Here is a 16,340-nt window from a genome sequence, read left to right on the forward strand (position 1 = left end):
TGAATTCTACTCTTAACAAAAAATAAATATACAAAAATAGCAAAGTCAGAAGACATTTAAAAATGGAAAATCCCTGATAAAATACTACATTCAAAAGCTGACACAGATCACGCAAATAGATTACAACTGTCTTAATTCTCTCTTAGTAAGGGTATGTTCTAAGTAGAAACTGTTGGACTAAACGTTATGTTATAGCAAGCTTAACCTTTAAATTGAACGACAAAACGCATCAGCGTAGCTTAGGGAAACAAATACTATACGGCCCCTTAGTGCGCAAATCTGGCAGATTACTAAAATGTTGTAATATCTGAATATGAAACTAAATATACTTTGTCTTTGTGTTCCTTAACATATTAAACCTTTTGATAAAATGTTGTTTTCCAATTGAACACAAATACAATGTTAGAGATATAAAAGGCGGAAAAACAAATGAAAAAAAAGAATAAAAAAACAAAATTGGTACGCAACGTATTCACGCTTAAAAAATAAAAAAACTAGTTATATGTATTATTATCGTTTGTTTAATACATACAATATAGACTCTATACTATATACAAAGGCATTATAGTTGTACACATTGAACTTTGAAGTGAATAATTGTTATGCATCATTTAATTAAACATAGGTCGATTTTAGCGGAGGTAGATTAAATATAGTTATATTGATTACATCTTTTCTTCATACAAGACGTAACACGTCTTGTTGATCATTGATCTGAGTATTATATATGTTTTAAGGTTATTAGCTGTAGTAAATTAGTAAATTGAAAATATAGCCTCTTATTTATTAACAGAGCCTGTTGATTAAACTTGAACAACATTTAACTAATATTGTTGTCTCAAATTGTATTCCATGGTAAGCGAGTATTCTTGTTTGTGATAGAAAAACAGTTATGGAAACTAACTAAACCACGAAAAATCTGAGTTATACCTTTTGAAAGACAGAAAATATATATGGAATAGTCTATACCATCAGTCCTTTAAACGGGAATATGGAACTAGGCAATACATAAAAAAATAAATTATTCGTCGTGTTATCCATACTAGTGAATACATCAAATTATGCTGTAACTATTTATATTTATTACCCTTGATTAATAATTCGAAAACAAAAAATGGATGACAGAGACAATTATATCCGTGATTTTCTGAATGACTTTATAAAAGATATAAAGGTAAGGAGCTGTTTTAACAATTAATGTCTTATATAATCATGATAATATAATTAAGGTATAGTTTAACTAGAAAGACAGTAGTAATTTTTTCTTCAGAAAAATTAAAATTGTATAATGATAAATTTACAAAATACTGTAATGCCATAAGAACATAAAAGACAGTATATTTTATTTAAAAAAGAATCAAAGTTGTGTAATTGATGAACTGAGAAAAACAAATACATATCATTCTAAGATTAAAGTTAAATTACCAAATGGTACAAGAAACTACTTGTGTTATATACGAAAACGTATAGACTATATTTGCATTTTGATTTGACACACTGCATTCTACATTTACGATGTATGAATGCTGGTTTGTTCAATAGATGTTTGTACCTTATAAGGGACCAAAACAAAACCAAAACAAATCAAAAAGATCACTTTGTGTATATTTCAATGTGACCTATAAGTGAAACTGGATTCAGGAAACACAACAGAGACACATTTGTTTTAACAAAATGTGTTATATTGCAATACCGACGTTTTTTCAAATGTCTTTAATAAAGTTCAGTGCAAAACAAATTTAAATATATGTTTTTTTCTTCAAATTGTCGTACTTATATGTCGTTTATACAGATAACAACCGCATAATGGTAAACATTAACATTATTTCCTAGCCACAATTGACCCACTTTTGATAGTCTTTAAGCTTTGTTTAGATTTTTTGACGTTCAATTTCAAGTGTACCTACACATGATATTCTAGAAACAAACAAACATGTAAATAAACGGACTGCATGTAAAATGTTTGATCTGTCAATACTAATATACATGGTGAACTCTGTTATGTATTTTCTTAATATGCCATTTAGAACATACTCGTTAAATTGAGTGATACATGTGGTTCAATTATAATGATCGTTTACCGTATGAAACAACATTAGTGATAATTTACAAAACCAATATAACCACTACAAAATAAAACTAATACTGAGGTTCACAGTATGTAACATCTTTGTTAAAATAAATACTTAAAATTAGTATCTGTGTAGGGAGACTATTAGTTATAACTAAATATCAGCAGGTTAATAACTTTTTAAGATATGCCCGCATTCTTGCTGTGGTTTATTTGTACTTGTGTTTTATTATTTATTACAAGTCATCGCAGTCTTTCAGTTGATATTGTCAAATGATAAGAATTAAAATTTCCAAGTTGAATACTAGTTGAAAAATAAAAAATGTTTTTTTTTTGTTAATGAAAGGGTGACATTATTACAGTGAATGATATCTAAGATAATTAACGCATCTGAATCGTGTCGTTTTAGTCGGTGGCTATACTATAATCAATATGGCACATTTATTTCTGTTTATCATATACTTAGTCTTAATATGATAGGTTTTCCATATGTATTATGCATGTACATACACAAACAATAATTTCCCATCCGGACTGATAACCCATATCAAGGGTCTCTTGTGCAACAAATTTATAACAGTGCATCTCGTGCAAGTTATTTCCGGTATTATCGGTATCACCTGTTAACGTTTCATTGTGGCGTTGGATATTTTTTTATTACGACGTCTAAATTTTACGGGAACTATTTTGTTGTCTCGACCCGAATTAGCACCTATACCTCAATGATACCCGGGCCGATATAGAAAAGGACATGTTTTAAACTTTATGTACTGTTTTCAATAATAAGCAGATTTTGAATGGAATATATTGAGACATATCATTTGTGTTTTCGTCATAATAAAAGAAAAAACTTAATTGTACAACAGTTGGATACGACAGTGAACAGTATGGTAATCAACATCTCTCTAGTATTTCATAATATGTACCTTTATATTTAAATCATACGGATGTGAGACCTATGGTTTCAATTTCAATTATATTCATTTTCTCTATCTACAAAATGTCACTTTTCTTTGATCTTGACATCGTATTCCGTTTAAAATTTATTTTTATATTGATCTATCAATCTCAAGCACTTAGTATTAATACATATAAAATAGCTCTAAGATTTAGCTAAATATTTGTTATCGAAGAAAAGGTTATAGAGTAGTGGGACAATTGTCAACATGTGTATTGATATACATTCAACCATCTCTCTTATTCAATCAGCATATATTTGAAAACTGTGTGCTAGTTATGCCAGTCATCTTGCTTTTATTATGTTGATGTCGTATGCCCTTTTTCATAGAATTGCATCAACTACATTTCATGCTTACTTATTTTGTTGAAGAAAAAAAAATCCAAAATTAATACTTTTTTCTTGTTCTCCTTTTTTATTTTTAGATTAAATCGATCAGTATACACCTACTCGTTAGATAATTAAAATATCATCATGTGAATACTACCATATTCGTACAATAAATATAACAATGAACTTTTCTCTATCACTACGAAATTTGTCAAAGATAAGAATACTTTCCACAACTATCGTATTTGAAATTCATTTATATATATTTGAAACTGATTGATTTTAACAATACACAAGTTTTGACGATTCAAGCTAGTCCCTTCACACACATGATTCAAATTTACGTAATACTTATGTACGTACATGGATTTACGTCTTATGAGTTTTTAGTATTTTGAAGTTGTGAGACGACACCGCAACGACAAACATGTTTTTAAGAAATCAAGAAATCGGATTTATAGTTTATAACATGTTGAAATGTTTCTTCGACTGAGCTATTATTGGCTCATTTTTTGCAGGATCATTTCAGTTCACTGAATTGTTTAAAAGTACATTGAAACATAATAGTTCTGAATGCCTCTCTTTACTGCTTATACGCTATATAAGCAATTTATACATAACCGGTATATTACTAATGATTGTGGTATATCATCAACCACAGCATGAGGAATATAAAGTTGTATAATTCAAAAACAGATTTTAATGAAAGAATCACTATTACATTTTATGATTGTATATTATCTTCGTGAACCCATGTACCGTTCATTTATTTGTAGATTTGTTTCCCTAGGTAACTACCTATAAACTTAATTTAACAAGTATTATGTCAGATGACACGTTAATAAACAAGAGAATCGTGGTGTAGTAATAAGCGCATTCGATTAACAACACAAAGGTTCCCGATTTAGTCCCCGTCTGGGGAGAAACAATTAGCGACTGTGAATATTTGGTTCTGCAATGACACCATTGCGAGTATGGTCTTGAGAAACAATGATAGATCGTCGAAGGGCACAATACATGCCTAGCTTGCTTAAGAGGGAGCAAAATATCTTGCATGTAAATACCCTAGTAGATTTCGAAAAAGAGCATGCTAATGCCGCTACGAGGCAGCGATCGCACCCATACAGTTGAAATAAGATAAAATAAGTTGTGATAACTAGTTTCATATTCCAAAATAAATAAGTATGTTTAAACTGATAAACACATACTCAGGTTAGTGATATCAAAGCCACTGTTCAATTAAGTAAATTTATTAAGTTAGAACCCTGGGATTCTGTAATTTAAAAAAAAAAAAATTCTCTGCTTTGCTATTTTCTTCATTTTTTTCATAAATCAAACATCACAAGGGTACCTATAATTGCTAATTTCTAAAAAGTTAGCATGACACATTTTTATATTGTTAAGTTGTTGCTGATTTCAATTAAATATAAATTATATACAACAATTATTGTCAACTTCTTTTTGATCAAATAATACTATGTATACAAGGACTGTATCAAAACTGCCAAACATAAAGAATAGTTTTGTTTGAAAATGCAAGCTTAAATAAAAACCTGATTGAATTGCATAAACGCATAATGGAACGAAGTCACATCTGAACAGGAAACTGATGGTATGCATGCACCGTTAAGTTATTACACCGTTAAGTTATTAACAATTAATCCATCAATCATGCAATCGTTAATATTAAATATCATACAAACTCCTTAACAGTATTGACTATCAAATAAATGACCTCTTACCAGATACTTGTATCTATTTCGAATAAAATGGAACAATAAATACCATAACGATACAATATAAAATTGATTTGTCTTGTTTTTGAATTACATCGAGTTTATTGCATCATGTGTGAATAACAGAATGTCTCTTTAATGTTTCCCTTTACATCTAAAAGGGAAGACGTGTAAAATGCAATGCAATTATCCACAAATGTCAGTTTATATTTGAAACCTGATACGTATTGCCAATAATGCATTCTGAAAGTGTATACAGTTAGGGCTTCTTCTTTTTTAAAGTACTAGGTGGCTTTATTCAGCGCTTTCTATATTTTCAGCCTGTTCTACCTAACAACAACTAACCATCATGCAGGTTTATGGATTTTGAAATTAAACTAACATACGCATTCAGTGTTATATAACGATAGGTAAAATGTAAAACAAGCGACAATTATGTTAGAAATAGAAGCAAATCGTCATTGCGATCCACTAGAATTGAAACTTACTAGCCCGTTATTAATAAAATAATACTTTTTTTTTTTTGCTGGTGATTAAGGATAAAACACAAAATGACGTCTGTAATCAATTTTTGACATTTTTAACTATATTCGGTCTGTATGTTTTGTTCACACATAGTTATCAATATAACAGAATTGTATTCGGCTGTCATACAAGTGAGAGGTTGAGCTAGCTGTGAAACAAGGTTTATTCAAACATTGTCTTAATAAGACAATGCATATAATCAGGAATATGACAGTTGTTATCCAATCGTTTGACGTGTTTTCGTTTTTAATTGCTTTTTCGGCGTGCTGCATTTTTGTGAGGTTACTTTTTACTACGTTTAATACACATTTAAACGATGTACTGATTTTCAAATGCACTGCATATTACAGGACTTGTAACCTTCGGCGTTACTGTGTGACGTTAACTTGACTGATTGGTGAATGATCGGTGACGGATGTTTGACTGATCGATGTTTGTTATTTACATAATATGCAGGATTAAGGGAACGATACACAATTTGTCTAATCTGTCTAAAGTGCAAATATTTCTTCTCATTTTTGACATAATGCAACATCAAATACAATCAGTCATTAAAAATGCTTTTTGATGAGCTTTTTTGTATGAAATGTGCATATTTGAAGGAGAAATATGCATAAACTTTTGTTTTTGTCAAATAAGAATGCAATGTTTATCCTAATTTGAATGGAAAATTATTAACCGCCATAGAATACTTGTACTTTTTATAGTTTTAAGATTTGTTATGTTTCATTACGGCAAAAGAATATCAGAAAAAATATGCTATAATGTTCTTCACATTGTTTAAATATTTATTATCTTTTGAAAGATAATGCAGCAATTTTACTTGTAATTTGTTATTCAAATAGCCCTGATTGTGATACGTTAATTTTTTAACGAATTTAAAGATCATATATCGAAAATAATACAACAACAATTTTAAGAACTCCTCATTTCTCAATTGTCCGATCTTTTTACGGAAAAATAACCAAACTCGCATTATAAACACCCGTTCTAGATCTGTCCCGGTTGGAGAATATATAACACAAATTAGAACGAAAATGACCGTTATGATAGGTTAATAGTCAAATATAGGTGTTATCTGTATATTTCCTTTTAAATTTATTAAACTTTGCTGAATATTTTAATAAAAAAGATGTTCTTGATTAGTTGTACTTGAACGTTTCGTACTTTAAATGTCGCCATTTTAATTTAATATTACAAAACTTCGATTCCGTAATTTTTATTATCATGTGGGTTTGTAGAGTTCAATCCGTCAGAAAGGTCGATCGGTCCTATCAGTCAATAACGTTTACAATAAGTCTGACGGATTGTTTACGTGAGTTTGACGCGAACATGACTGATTGAAAACCGCTGATTGATCGCTTAAATCGTCTAACTTGCATTCATACCACATCTTCGTATTATAAATGTAAAGAGAATGATATGTATGTTATTTATTTCAGATAAACCAATCCAAATATTTATCATGTGGAAATGGGTCAAACATAACATGTGATGACCAGTGGACAAATAATCACATCTCAGGCCAGGGGTCAATTGGATCAGATGTATTCACATATGTCACCCCTGTGATATTTGCTGTAGGAATAACCGGGAATACAATTTCCTTATTAGTGTTTCTAACTAAAAACATGAGGAAGTTATCTGCAAGTGTATATCTTGCAGCACTATCAACAGCTGATCTCATGGCATTGATATTCTATGTCCTCGTTGAGTGGATTAGAAAAGGGATACCAATCGGTTCCGGACAGGTAACAGCTCCTTTTTTGGAAAGTAATGGAGTATGTCAGATAATTCTGTTCATGTCGTATTCTTTCCGTTTCCTTTCAGCTTGGCTTGTTGCATGTTTCACATTAGAACGATATGTCGGAGTTTGTCACCCGTTGAAACGCAAAGACGTCTGTAACCTCCGTTCCTCAAAAAGAATAGTTGCCTTTGCAGTTATAACCTCATTTGTGATAGCTTCATTCCGACCATGGCTAAGTGAAGTGCGATATGTTGGTCCAAATGATGTCCCATCATGCACCAGACGATTGGAGCACACGTACCTGTCATTTGTCTATGACTGTATTTTTGGAGTGTGTATCACATTTCTGCCATTTCTAATTATAACAATACTAAATACATTGATCATTCGGAAGTTAATAATTCGGAACAAAAGACACCGACAAGTCAAAATTATAACAGAGGAAAGTATAATTCGATTAGAATTTACCGTTATTTTGATAACTATATCATTTTGTTTCATCGCTTTCAACACGCCATATGCCATTATATGGTTCAAACATTTTCTACAGATGAGTTCGATGAGAATGGAGGATAGTGTATTCGTACCAACAAATCAAAACTTGTTGAATTTTACAAAGACAATATTTTTTATGAATTATTGCATTAACTTTTTCCTGTACAGTATTACAGGTGCATACTTCCGGAAAGAACTCAAAATGTTATTTACATATAGAAGTAAAGTTTATCAAAGTTATCACAAATGCTCCCTCCCTAACTCTACAGCAACAACTCCGCAATCGTGGATTCCTTAAAGTTCACAGTTTAATAAAGGTGTACAATTAGCTGTTTCAATAATTAATAGCATATGGGGAATACTTATATTTAGTTATTTTATCATGTTGATACCCAAATAATATTAGATTCGTTAATGATCAATCAACTGATTGTAACAAACTTCATGTGAGTCACATTCAAAAGGATAACACACGATTTTTGTTAACTGAAAGACTACCAGACATTTAAAAGCATATCCTAGTCATAAGAGCAACAAAAGCAAAAGCTTTTGCAAAATACAGAGAAACGAACTATTTTATGACAACAGCCCCTTGACGTCGTACCGGACATGTTGAGAAAAGCAATGGTGGGTTTAACCTCCTTATTATATGAAAACATTACGAGACCGGAATATAGTGTAAATAAGTACTTAGAACACTCATAATTCAGAAATACTAAAATAGAAAAAAATAAAAAAAATAATAGTACATTACGACATGTAAACATAGAATATAAACAAACACCTAAACAAAAAGTAACACAGTACACAAACACAGATAAACAGAATAATGAAGTTTGCGTCACACGAATGTATCAACACCACAAAAAGTTGCTATGATGTTATTTAATGATTTTTTTAACAATTCGGATAATATCATCATAGGCTGATAGAAAAAGCTTGTTATGAGTTTATTCTTTTTATACTTGTGGTATTTTACATCGTGTTTTAGTTTTAAGTTTATATGATACATTTATTTGAACTTTGCCAATTTTATCGAGACTTTTGTACCCAAAATGTTCATCTACCATTGATAAGAGCGAGTTCCTCCTGGTGTTGGATGTGGTTTGCGTTGTTCACTCTATATTTTCAGCCTGTTGTATTCATGAACATTTCTGAGTTGAATATTTGATTCATTCTTTATATAACAACACGTTCTGTTGTTTGGGTACATATTTTTGGGTTTACCGTGCTTTTGTCTCTTTGGTATTTTCTATTCTGTCTTATTGAATAGCGCACATATCGGACTCGCATCCTATGCTTAAATGGTGTACAACATATACAAATTAAAAATATATACAGAAAAAGAAAGAAACGTATTGCTTTCAGAGGTCAGAGTCTTTGCCTCAGAATAACTCACATGAGAAGTTGTGTTAAATGTCATGAACATGCTGTCAATTAGAATAGAAATAGAATAGAATCCTGGCGGTAACTTGAGTTTGCACTTCATGTATCTGAATACACCTTTTACATAAATGAGAAATTAGCAAACGTAACAAATGCGTTGTTTGGAACCCGTTATATATTTTTTTTTTATTTTACTCAAACATTTGACTAATAATTGAGCCTCAGAAGGTAATGCAATCTTTCTCTTTTTGTTAACTTCGAGTATTTTTCTTTGTTGGCGTTGTTGGAATGAATAAAGGAAAAGAATTTCTTTCATAGGTCCTAGTTTCATCATCATCCATAAAATGATGATATATTATAGATTCTTCGCACACGTTACGAACAGTTCCTTTGTCAAACACAACAAATCAACAAATATGATATTGAACATTTAGTTTAGTAGTTATTTGTATTTTTATTTTCTGTTATTATGTTGCTTTATAACTTTTGTTCAACGTAAACTGCATGTTAGCAAATAGTTTATTATATAGTATGCAATTACATGTGTGTACATTATTTAGATACTTGTTTAACATTTTTTGTTGTGAGATTAAATGTTTCAAATTAGCTAGTTGAATTTGAGTTTGTGATAAATATTGGATAATTGCATGTGAACATGGTCTGCTCGACTGATCTTAAGAAAACTGAATCATTTAGTTTCATGTGGTGCATGTGTAATGCTTCAGCAGTTTGTTTTAAGGCACATCAGTTTACATTTGAAGTTTGCAAATGTTATAATCTCTATTATGTGTTTGCTGCCAATACCAAGTTCCAGCTTGTCAGTCAACAAAATAAGTTGCTGGTATTATATCTGAAAATATGAATCAAGCTGTTCAGTTGCAGTGGAATTGTGCAATTTAAATAAGCTGAAACGATGACCCTATGTCATACGACTGTAGGTTACGCAATAAGTTTAACTCAGGGCTTCTTTTCAAACTAGTGTGAATATTCAAAATATATTGACAATATAAGTAAACTACAGGTTGCCTGTATTAAGATATACAAAGATGTGATTTGTTTGCCAATAAGACAACTTTTAATCCAAGTCAAAATTTGTAAAAGTAAACCAATAGAGGTTAAAATACTGTTTCAATACGAAGCCTCAGATCACACCAAACAACAAGCTGGAAAGGGTATACAAATGACTAGTGTAAAACAATTCAAACGAAAAAAATTATTGTATATTTAAATAAAAACGAAAAACGACAAACACTTATGAACAACATCAACACTCGACAACCACTGACATCATGTACCGGGCTAAGAACAGATGCTCTTGTGTATTGGCGATTTTCTCCTCATGAAGAAATTACATACAAAAAAATATAACACTCACATATAGTTCGAAAATAAACAGACATGTGTTGTTGTATCATAATAGTGCTATTCCAAATATACTGAACGACTTTAGAAACGCAACACTCATTTTGTTGATTTTTTTTTAACAAATCTTTTTTGATTCTCTTACAAATTCTATTTATGCTTATCATGCTTCTTTCTCCTTACAAAAATCAAAATTTGACTTACCTGTTGTTATTGAACATACCGAATTTTTGAAGTCGCACAAATTTCTTATGGCGAAATTTTGGTCCGATGAAAGATTGTTTCAGTTTTTTTGCTCTTTGAAACAGTTCTTTCAATCCTTGCCTAACTTAATTTTTTTTAAATGTTGCATCTCAATTTTGCCAAGACTGAGAAATAAAATGAAAAACAAAAAACTGAGTTAGCCCTTAAGAAGACTGCAAACATGAAAGCATAAATGTGCTGCAACCATACCGTATGACTTCAGAAACTCGTCTGCCTGTCCTTCCAACAACGATACAAGTAGACAAGATTTGTTGCTGGCCATCAATGAACAGATCAACGTGTAGTGACAATGAAACATCAAAATAATTTGATTACGTAACGTCATTTTCCAGACATGTTTACGGCCGCAACGTCACATGCTATCTAAATTGCCGAGTGCCATTGAGTAAAGATGCATGCCATAACTGTTTCCCATGAACTGCATTGCCAAAGAATTGACTGAAGGAAAACCTGTAAAGCCCTCAAGTTCCACCCGCGATGGTGTAAAACAGAACCCAACAAATATCAGACAAAATGTGTTAACCTTTATGACAATCATTTTGGCGTTTGCAACAGGCAGTCATCGCTTTTGACGTTGACACATTCATTCAAAAATAACACAAACATAATATAGTTTTGCGTTTCTAAAGTCAGTCAGTATATAAATTATTCTAAATAATAGGGATGTCCTGGTAACTTACAAAAACACCTTGCCGTTGTTAGCACATTTTTTTTAATCTTCGGGTCCTCGATGTTGTTAGGCTTAGTACTTGTTTCGTTTTTAAACTCTTGTATTTGGGCGTCACTTGTATGTCTTGTGTGGACAAAATGTACTTCTGGCGTATTAAAATTTTGAACTTGTTGCCTTTTTTTGGCTGTTGTTCGTGTGATTCTTTGTCAATTGTGTTCTTCAATTTATTTATATTGTAGTCCTGTGGTGTTGTGTTGTCATTTTGATGTTATATTTCACATGGCCATTACAGTGCGAGGTTTGACATGCCTCAAAATAAGGTTCAACCTACCATTTTTTCTTTAAAAATGTCCTGTACCAAGTCAGAAATATGGCCATTGTTATATTATAGTTCTTTTCTGAGTGTGTTACATTTTAACGTTGCGTCGTTTGTTTTCTCTTATTTTTGAGTGTAAATTAACATTGCAATAAGACGTGTCACGGTACTTGTCTATCCCAAATTCATGTATTTGGTTTTGATGTTATATTTGTTATTCTCGTGGGATTTTGTCTGATGCTCGGTCCATTTGTACAGAAATTAATGTAATGTTTACACACACTTTTTTTTACCATGTTTACCCGAAGTGTTTTACGCAATTTTACAAAAGAATGAGATGAAAGTCATAAGTTTCATTGGATTTGCTGAATGATATCTGTACACAGTTTCAGAAAAAAAGGTTTTACTTCAAGCGATTGAATTTCTTCTTTTAGCCAAATTTTGGGGTAAATATTTGACATCGTTTACCCCCTTTTTGCAATATGGTCCGAGACCACCATTGTCGTCCCCTGATTTTCGTTGTTCACAAATATAGTCCCTAGTGTTGACAGTGGGTTACTTGCCATTAATTTGTATACCCCTTCCAAATTTATTTCTCCATGTTCAATGCCTCAAAATGCAAGTAGGGGGATGAAATTACACTGTAAAAAAATTTGGGTCCAGAATTTTAAAGGAAAGTAGTGATTTGGTCCAGCTGAAAAAGGTTGAAAATGAGCACTTCGGAAGCTGTCAAAAGATTTCAAGACGCCCTAAACATAAAATTGTCCATATTTTGAGTTCGAGGCGATGAAGTTTTCTATAAATTTGATATGATTTGTCCCAAAAGTAGTACAACACACTGTAAAAGTTTCTTTGAGAAAGCGCAGGTGGGATTTTTTTTATTTTCATTTATGTTCTAAAAGAAATGCACTACGAATTAATTGTGTTCTCGGACCATATTTTATAACAAATAAATGCAGATTGATGCCATGAATACACCCTAAAGAAATTATATTTTACCATTTTATATATTGGATATAGAATCTATTGAAGATTCTGATGACATAAATATGCCCATATATGACACAGACATTAAGCTTGATATTGTAAGAAAGCAATGAAAAGGGGATGGTAAAATTTATAAGGACAAATTCTAATATTTTTTCGTAAATGTTTATTGCTGCTACCAAAGAGCTCAATCACGTCAAATGATGAAAAACAACTGTCTTAATCTTATTTCTTATGTAAAAATGATTGATTGAGCCTGGTTTTATAGCAAGCCGAACCTAAGACTTGTTTTACAGTGTTATTAAATATCATTGAACTGAAAACGGTATGGGAACAAAACAAACAGACATGATTGGTGAATATGTCAGAATCAGAGGTACAGCATTCAACCCTTTTTTCATTCAATTTAGAGATTAGTATTTTGAATTACACTTTTTATCACAGTTTTAATCATAGACTGTGACATCTAAAATCTGTGAAATGCCAGTTCAACAACTGTTTCATATGCTGTAACTGTTCTTTGTCTTTTGGTCCTTTTTTTCGTTTGTCCCGAGAAATCTTAAGGAGATTAATCGGGGGAAAAACACTTGCAACTGAAAATTACAAATGTCAAGAAAAAACTTAACATAGTCATGGTAAAACATCAACATGATTAATTTATTTTGTATCAATTGTTTTGCAAGTTTTCCATTCTATGTCTTAGTGTGATTTCTTATTTTTTGATGATAAATTGTTGTCATTTCAAAAAGTACTTTTATGCATACTTCAGGATTTTAAGTTGACTGCACGCATTTCATAAGAAGTTTACAAAATATAAAAGGAGACGAAAACAGACGATATCAAAAATTGGTTTATAAATATACAATATGAAATAATTGGACCCATGTAGACTCTACCACTGCATTCAGTGTGATTATATATAACCCCTATCGAGACTGATCCAATATCAAATTCTAAACTTTAAGCTTGAATACTTAATACGGCCTGCGAACTTCCCAGTTCAATTTACCTTAAGGTGCAAAATAATGTTACTAAAATTTCCGTTTAAGGACAACTAGATTCCTGATTCCTCCAACTATAACTGAAGGAATAAATGCTATGTGATAGCTTTATGACCGATAAGTGAAGACACAAAACAACTGTGTTGTTTAAGTTTTAACATATAAGCAAAAAGTAAAATACCAAAAATACAAAGATCAAGGGGAAAAAAGAAACGGAAAGGCCCTTTAAAATGACAAAATTAAAAGTTCTAACACAACAAACCTATAAAAAAAGAACTGTACCAAACCTGGATTGGTAGGGCTATAAATAATGTAGAGAATGATACATCAAACTAAATTTTATAGATAGTTCAACCTGTCACGTGTATAAAAAAATACCTATACATGAAAATTGTTTATAACAACTGCAAAATTGTTTAATGGACCACATAATCTAGCTAAAAATCTCGTATATCATTTATTCAAACTGTTATCACAAAAGAAACTTGCATAACTATTCCAAAGTATTCATGAACGGTACTTCACAGTGAACTATATCCGACGACGAACTTGTTTTCTGAGAAACAAATAAAGGAGCAGAAAACGGGCAGACGGAAGTCTAAATATAAAACAGAAGACTGATCTACCCATGGACACAGACGACTGCTTACGGAGGTTGCTGACAAAGCTTTAAACAGTTTTGTAGTAGTATGTTAGACCATTAAATATGTCTGTCACATACAAATGGTGACATATGAACCTTCCGGTAATTTTATGTACGAAAAAACGTATACAGATGAGATTCGCATAACAACCATGAGTCCATCAATGCCACATTGCATACTTCAAGAAACACCAAACCTGAGACCTTTCGCTGTGGATATTGAATATACTAATTTTAAAATATATATCACAACAACGGAACACCTCTAGCACATTGACCAAGGACATTGTTGTTATGTCAACCAAAATGTTGTCCGTAATGAAATGATTCTAATGACCTTAACAATACTTGAGAGACCTTGCAGATGTTGTGTCATTCTAAAAAGTTATATCAATTCAAAAATTCGCTTTACACCAATATTCAACAAAATAAGTTATACATAATCTTCAAATAGCACAGCAATAGCTGCCGGTCATTACAATAGTAATATAAACAACACATTTAATGTTTGAGACATCATTGTTCGAATCATTGAGAAATTATAATGTACAACATAATATTTTCAGACATGATTTTGATTTTTTAAATGAAGAAAGAACCACCAAACGCAAACATATTAAACCGTGACAAAAATCATTACTGACAGGTGCGCCTTAACAATGATAAGTCTTAAACATTAAATATGCTCAAATTCATTTTAAATTGCACAATATTTGTTAACGAATCCATTTTTTCCGGTATGCTATTTGACATATTGATATAATAGCTTCTGTTTTACCAAAATACTGATATGATAGCTTCTTTTTCTTAAAATCAATACCGTCTATGGGCGATACGGATAAAATATACCAAGCTAAGTTCAACAGGACTTTAATTAAGAACTGTAATATACATGTACCTTATTTTAAGGATTAACATTGCAGAACTTATAATAGAAATAGGAAGATGTGGTGTGAGTGCCAATGAGACAACTCTCCATCCAAGTAACAATTTGAAAATTCAACACGGAGCCTTGGCTCACACCGAACAACAAGCTACAAATGGCCCAAAAATTACTAGTGTAAAACCATTAAAACGGGATAACCAACGGTCTAATCTATATAAACAAAATGAGAAACGAGAAAAACATATATATTACAAAAACAAACGACAACTATGTACATCAGATTCCTGACTTAGGACAGGTGCAAACATTTGCAGCGGGATTAAACGTTTCAGTGGATCCAAACCTTCTCCCTTTTTCTGAAACAATAGCATAATATCACAACATAGAAAAACACACGATAAAATATCAATTGGCAGACTTAACTCAATCAAAAAACGTATGATTACACAATGAACGAATAAATTTGATCTGCAATATCTGAATATAAGTTTTGATTTACATTGAATATTAATATTATATTTTTGAATCGGAAAGGCAAGCCAAAATATGTAGCAGAAGTAGTCAAAAACGCTACATTTAAGCCTCATCAAGTTCAAGACGTAAAGGTAAAAGTATTTGCTTCCGTAGTAGTCAAGAAAAGATTGATGAAAATTATTCGTGTAAAGTAAAACAACATACAATAGGTGCATGTACGGTAAATGCAACCATTGTTCACAAACTTCAACTTGATATATCAAACACTAAACGAATGATACAGTGTTGTCCTTCCATGAAAACAACTAGAAATTAGACAAAATTGTCTACTCATGTCTGTGAAGTCCTTGCGGATATCCACTCAGTAAAACCGGCTATTTGGTTTTGTATGATTTTCAAAGGTAGCATTTCTCCTCTTTGTTTTATTTTTGTCATATAGGTCAGGTATCAATTCGCTGGAAATTGTGCACATCAGATTCTTACATTTGA

At 31.4% G+C, this 16,340-nt stretch overlaps 1 protein-coding gene across 1 annotated transcript; it reads left to right on the forward strand.

Annotated features, from left to right (window-relative positions):
* The first annotated feature begins 1,114 nt into the window (after window positions 1–1,114).
* Window positions 1,115–8,658, forward strand: LOC134700933 (thyrotropin-releasing hormone receptor-like). Its single transcript, XM_063562081.1, has 2 exons — window positions 1,115–1,174; window positions 7,063–8,658. The coding sequence occupies exons 1-2, from the start codon at window positions 1,115–1,117 to the stop codon at window positions 8,158–8,160; spliced, it is 1,158 nt and encodes a 385-aa protein (XP_063418151.1). The 3' UTR covers window positions 8,161–8,658.
* The last annotated feature ends 7,682 nt before the right edge of the window (window positions 8,659–16,340 follow it).

This window comes from Mytilus trossulus, unplaced genomic scaffold, assembly GCF_036588685.1.
Source record: "Mytilus trossulus isolate FHL-02 unplaced genomic scaffold, PNRI_Mtr1.1.1.hap1 h1tg000210l__unscaffolded, whole genome shotgun sequence".
In the NCBI taxonomy this organism is placed as follows: Eukaryota; Metazoa; Mollusca; class Bivalvia; order Mytilida; family Mytilidae; genus Mytilus; species Mytilus trossulus.

Coding starts and splice junctions, on each gene's coding strand:
- LOC134700933 (XM_063562081.1), top strand. CDS start 1,115: ATGGATGACAGAGACAATTATATCCGTGATTTTCTGAATGACTTTATA. Junction 1,175..7,062: donor ACTTTATAAAAGATATAAAG/GTAAGGAGCTGT, acceptor TATTTATTTCAG/ATAAACCAATCCAAATATTT.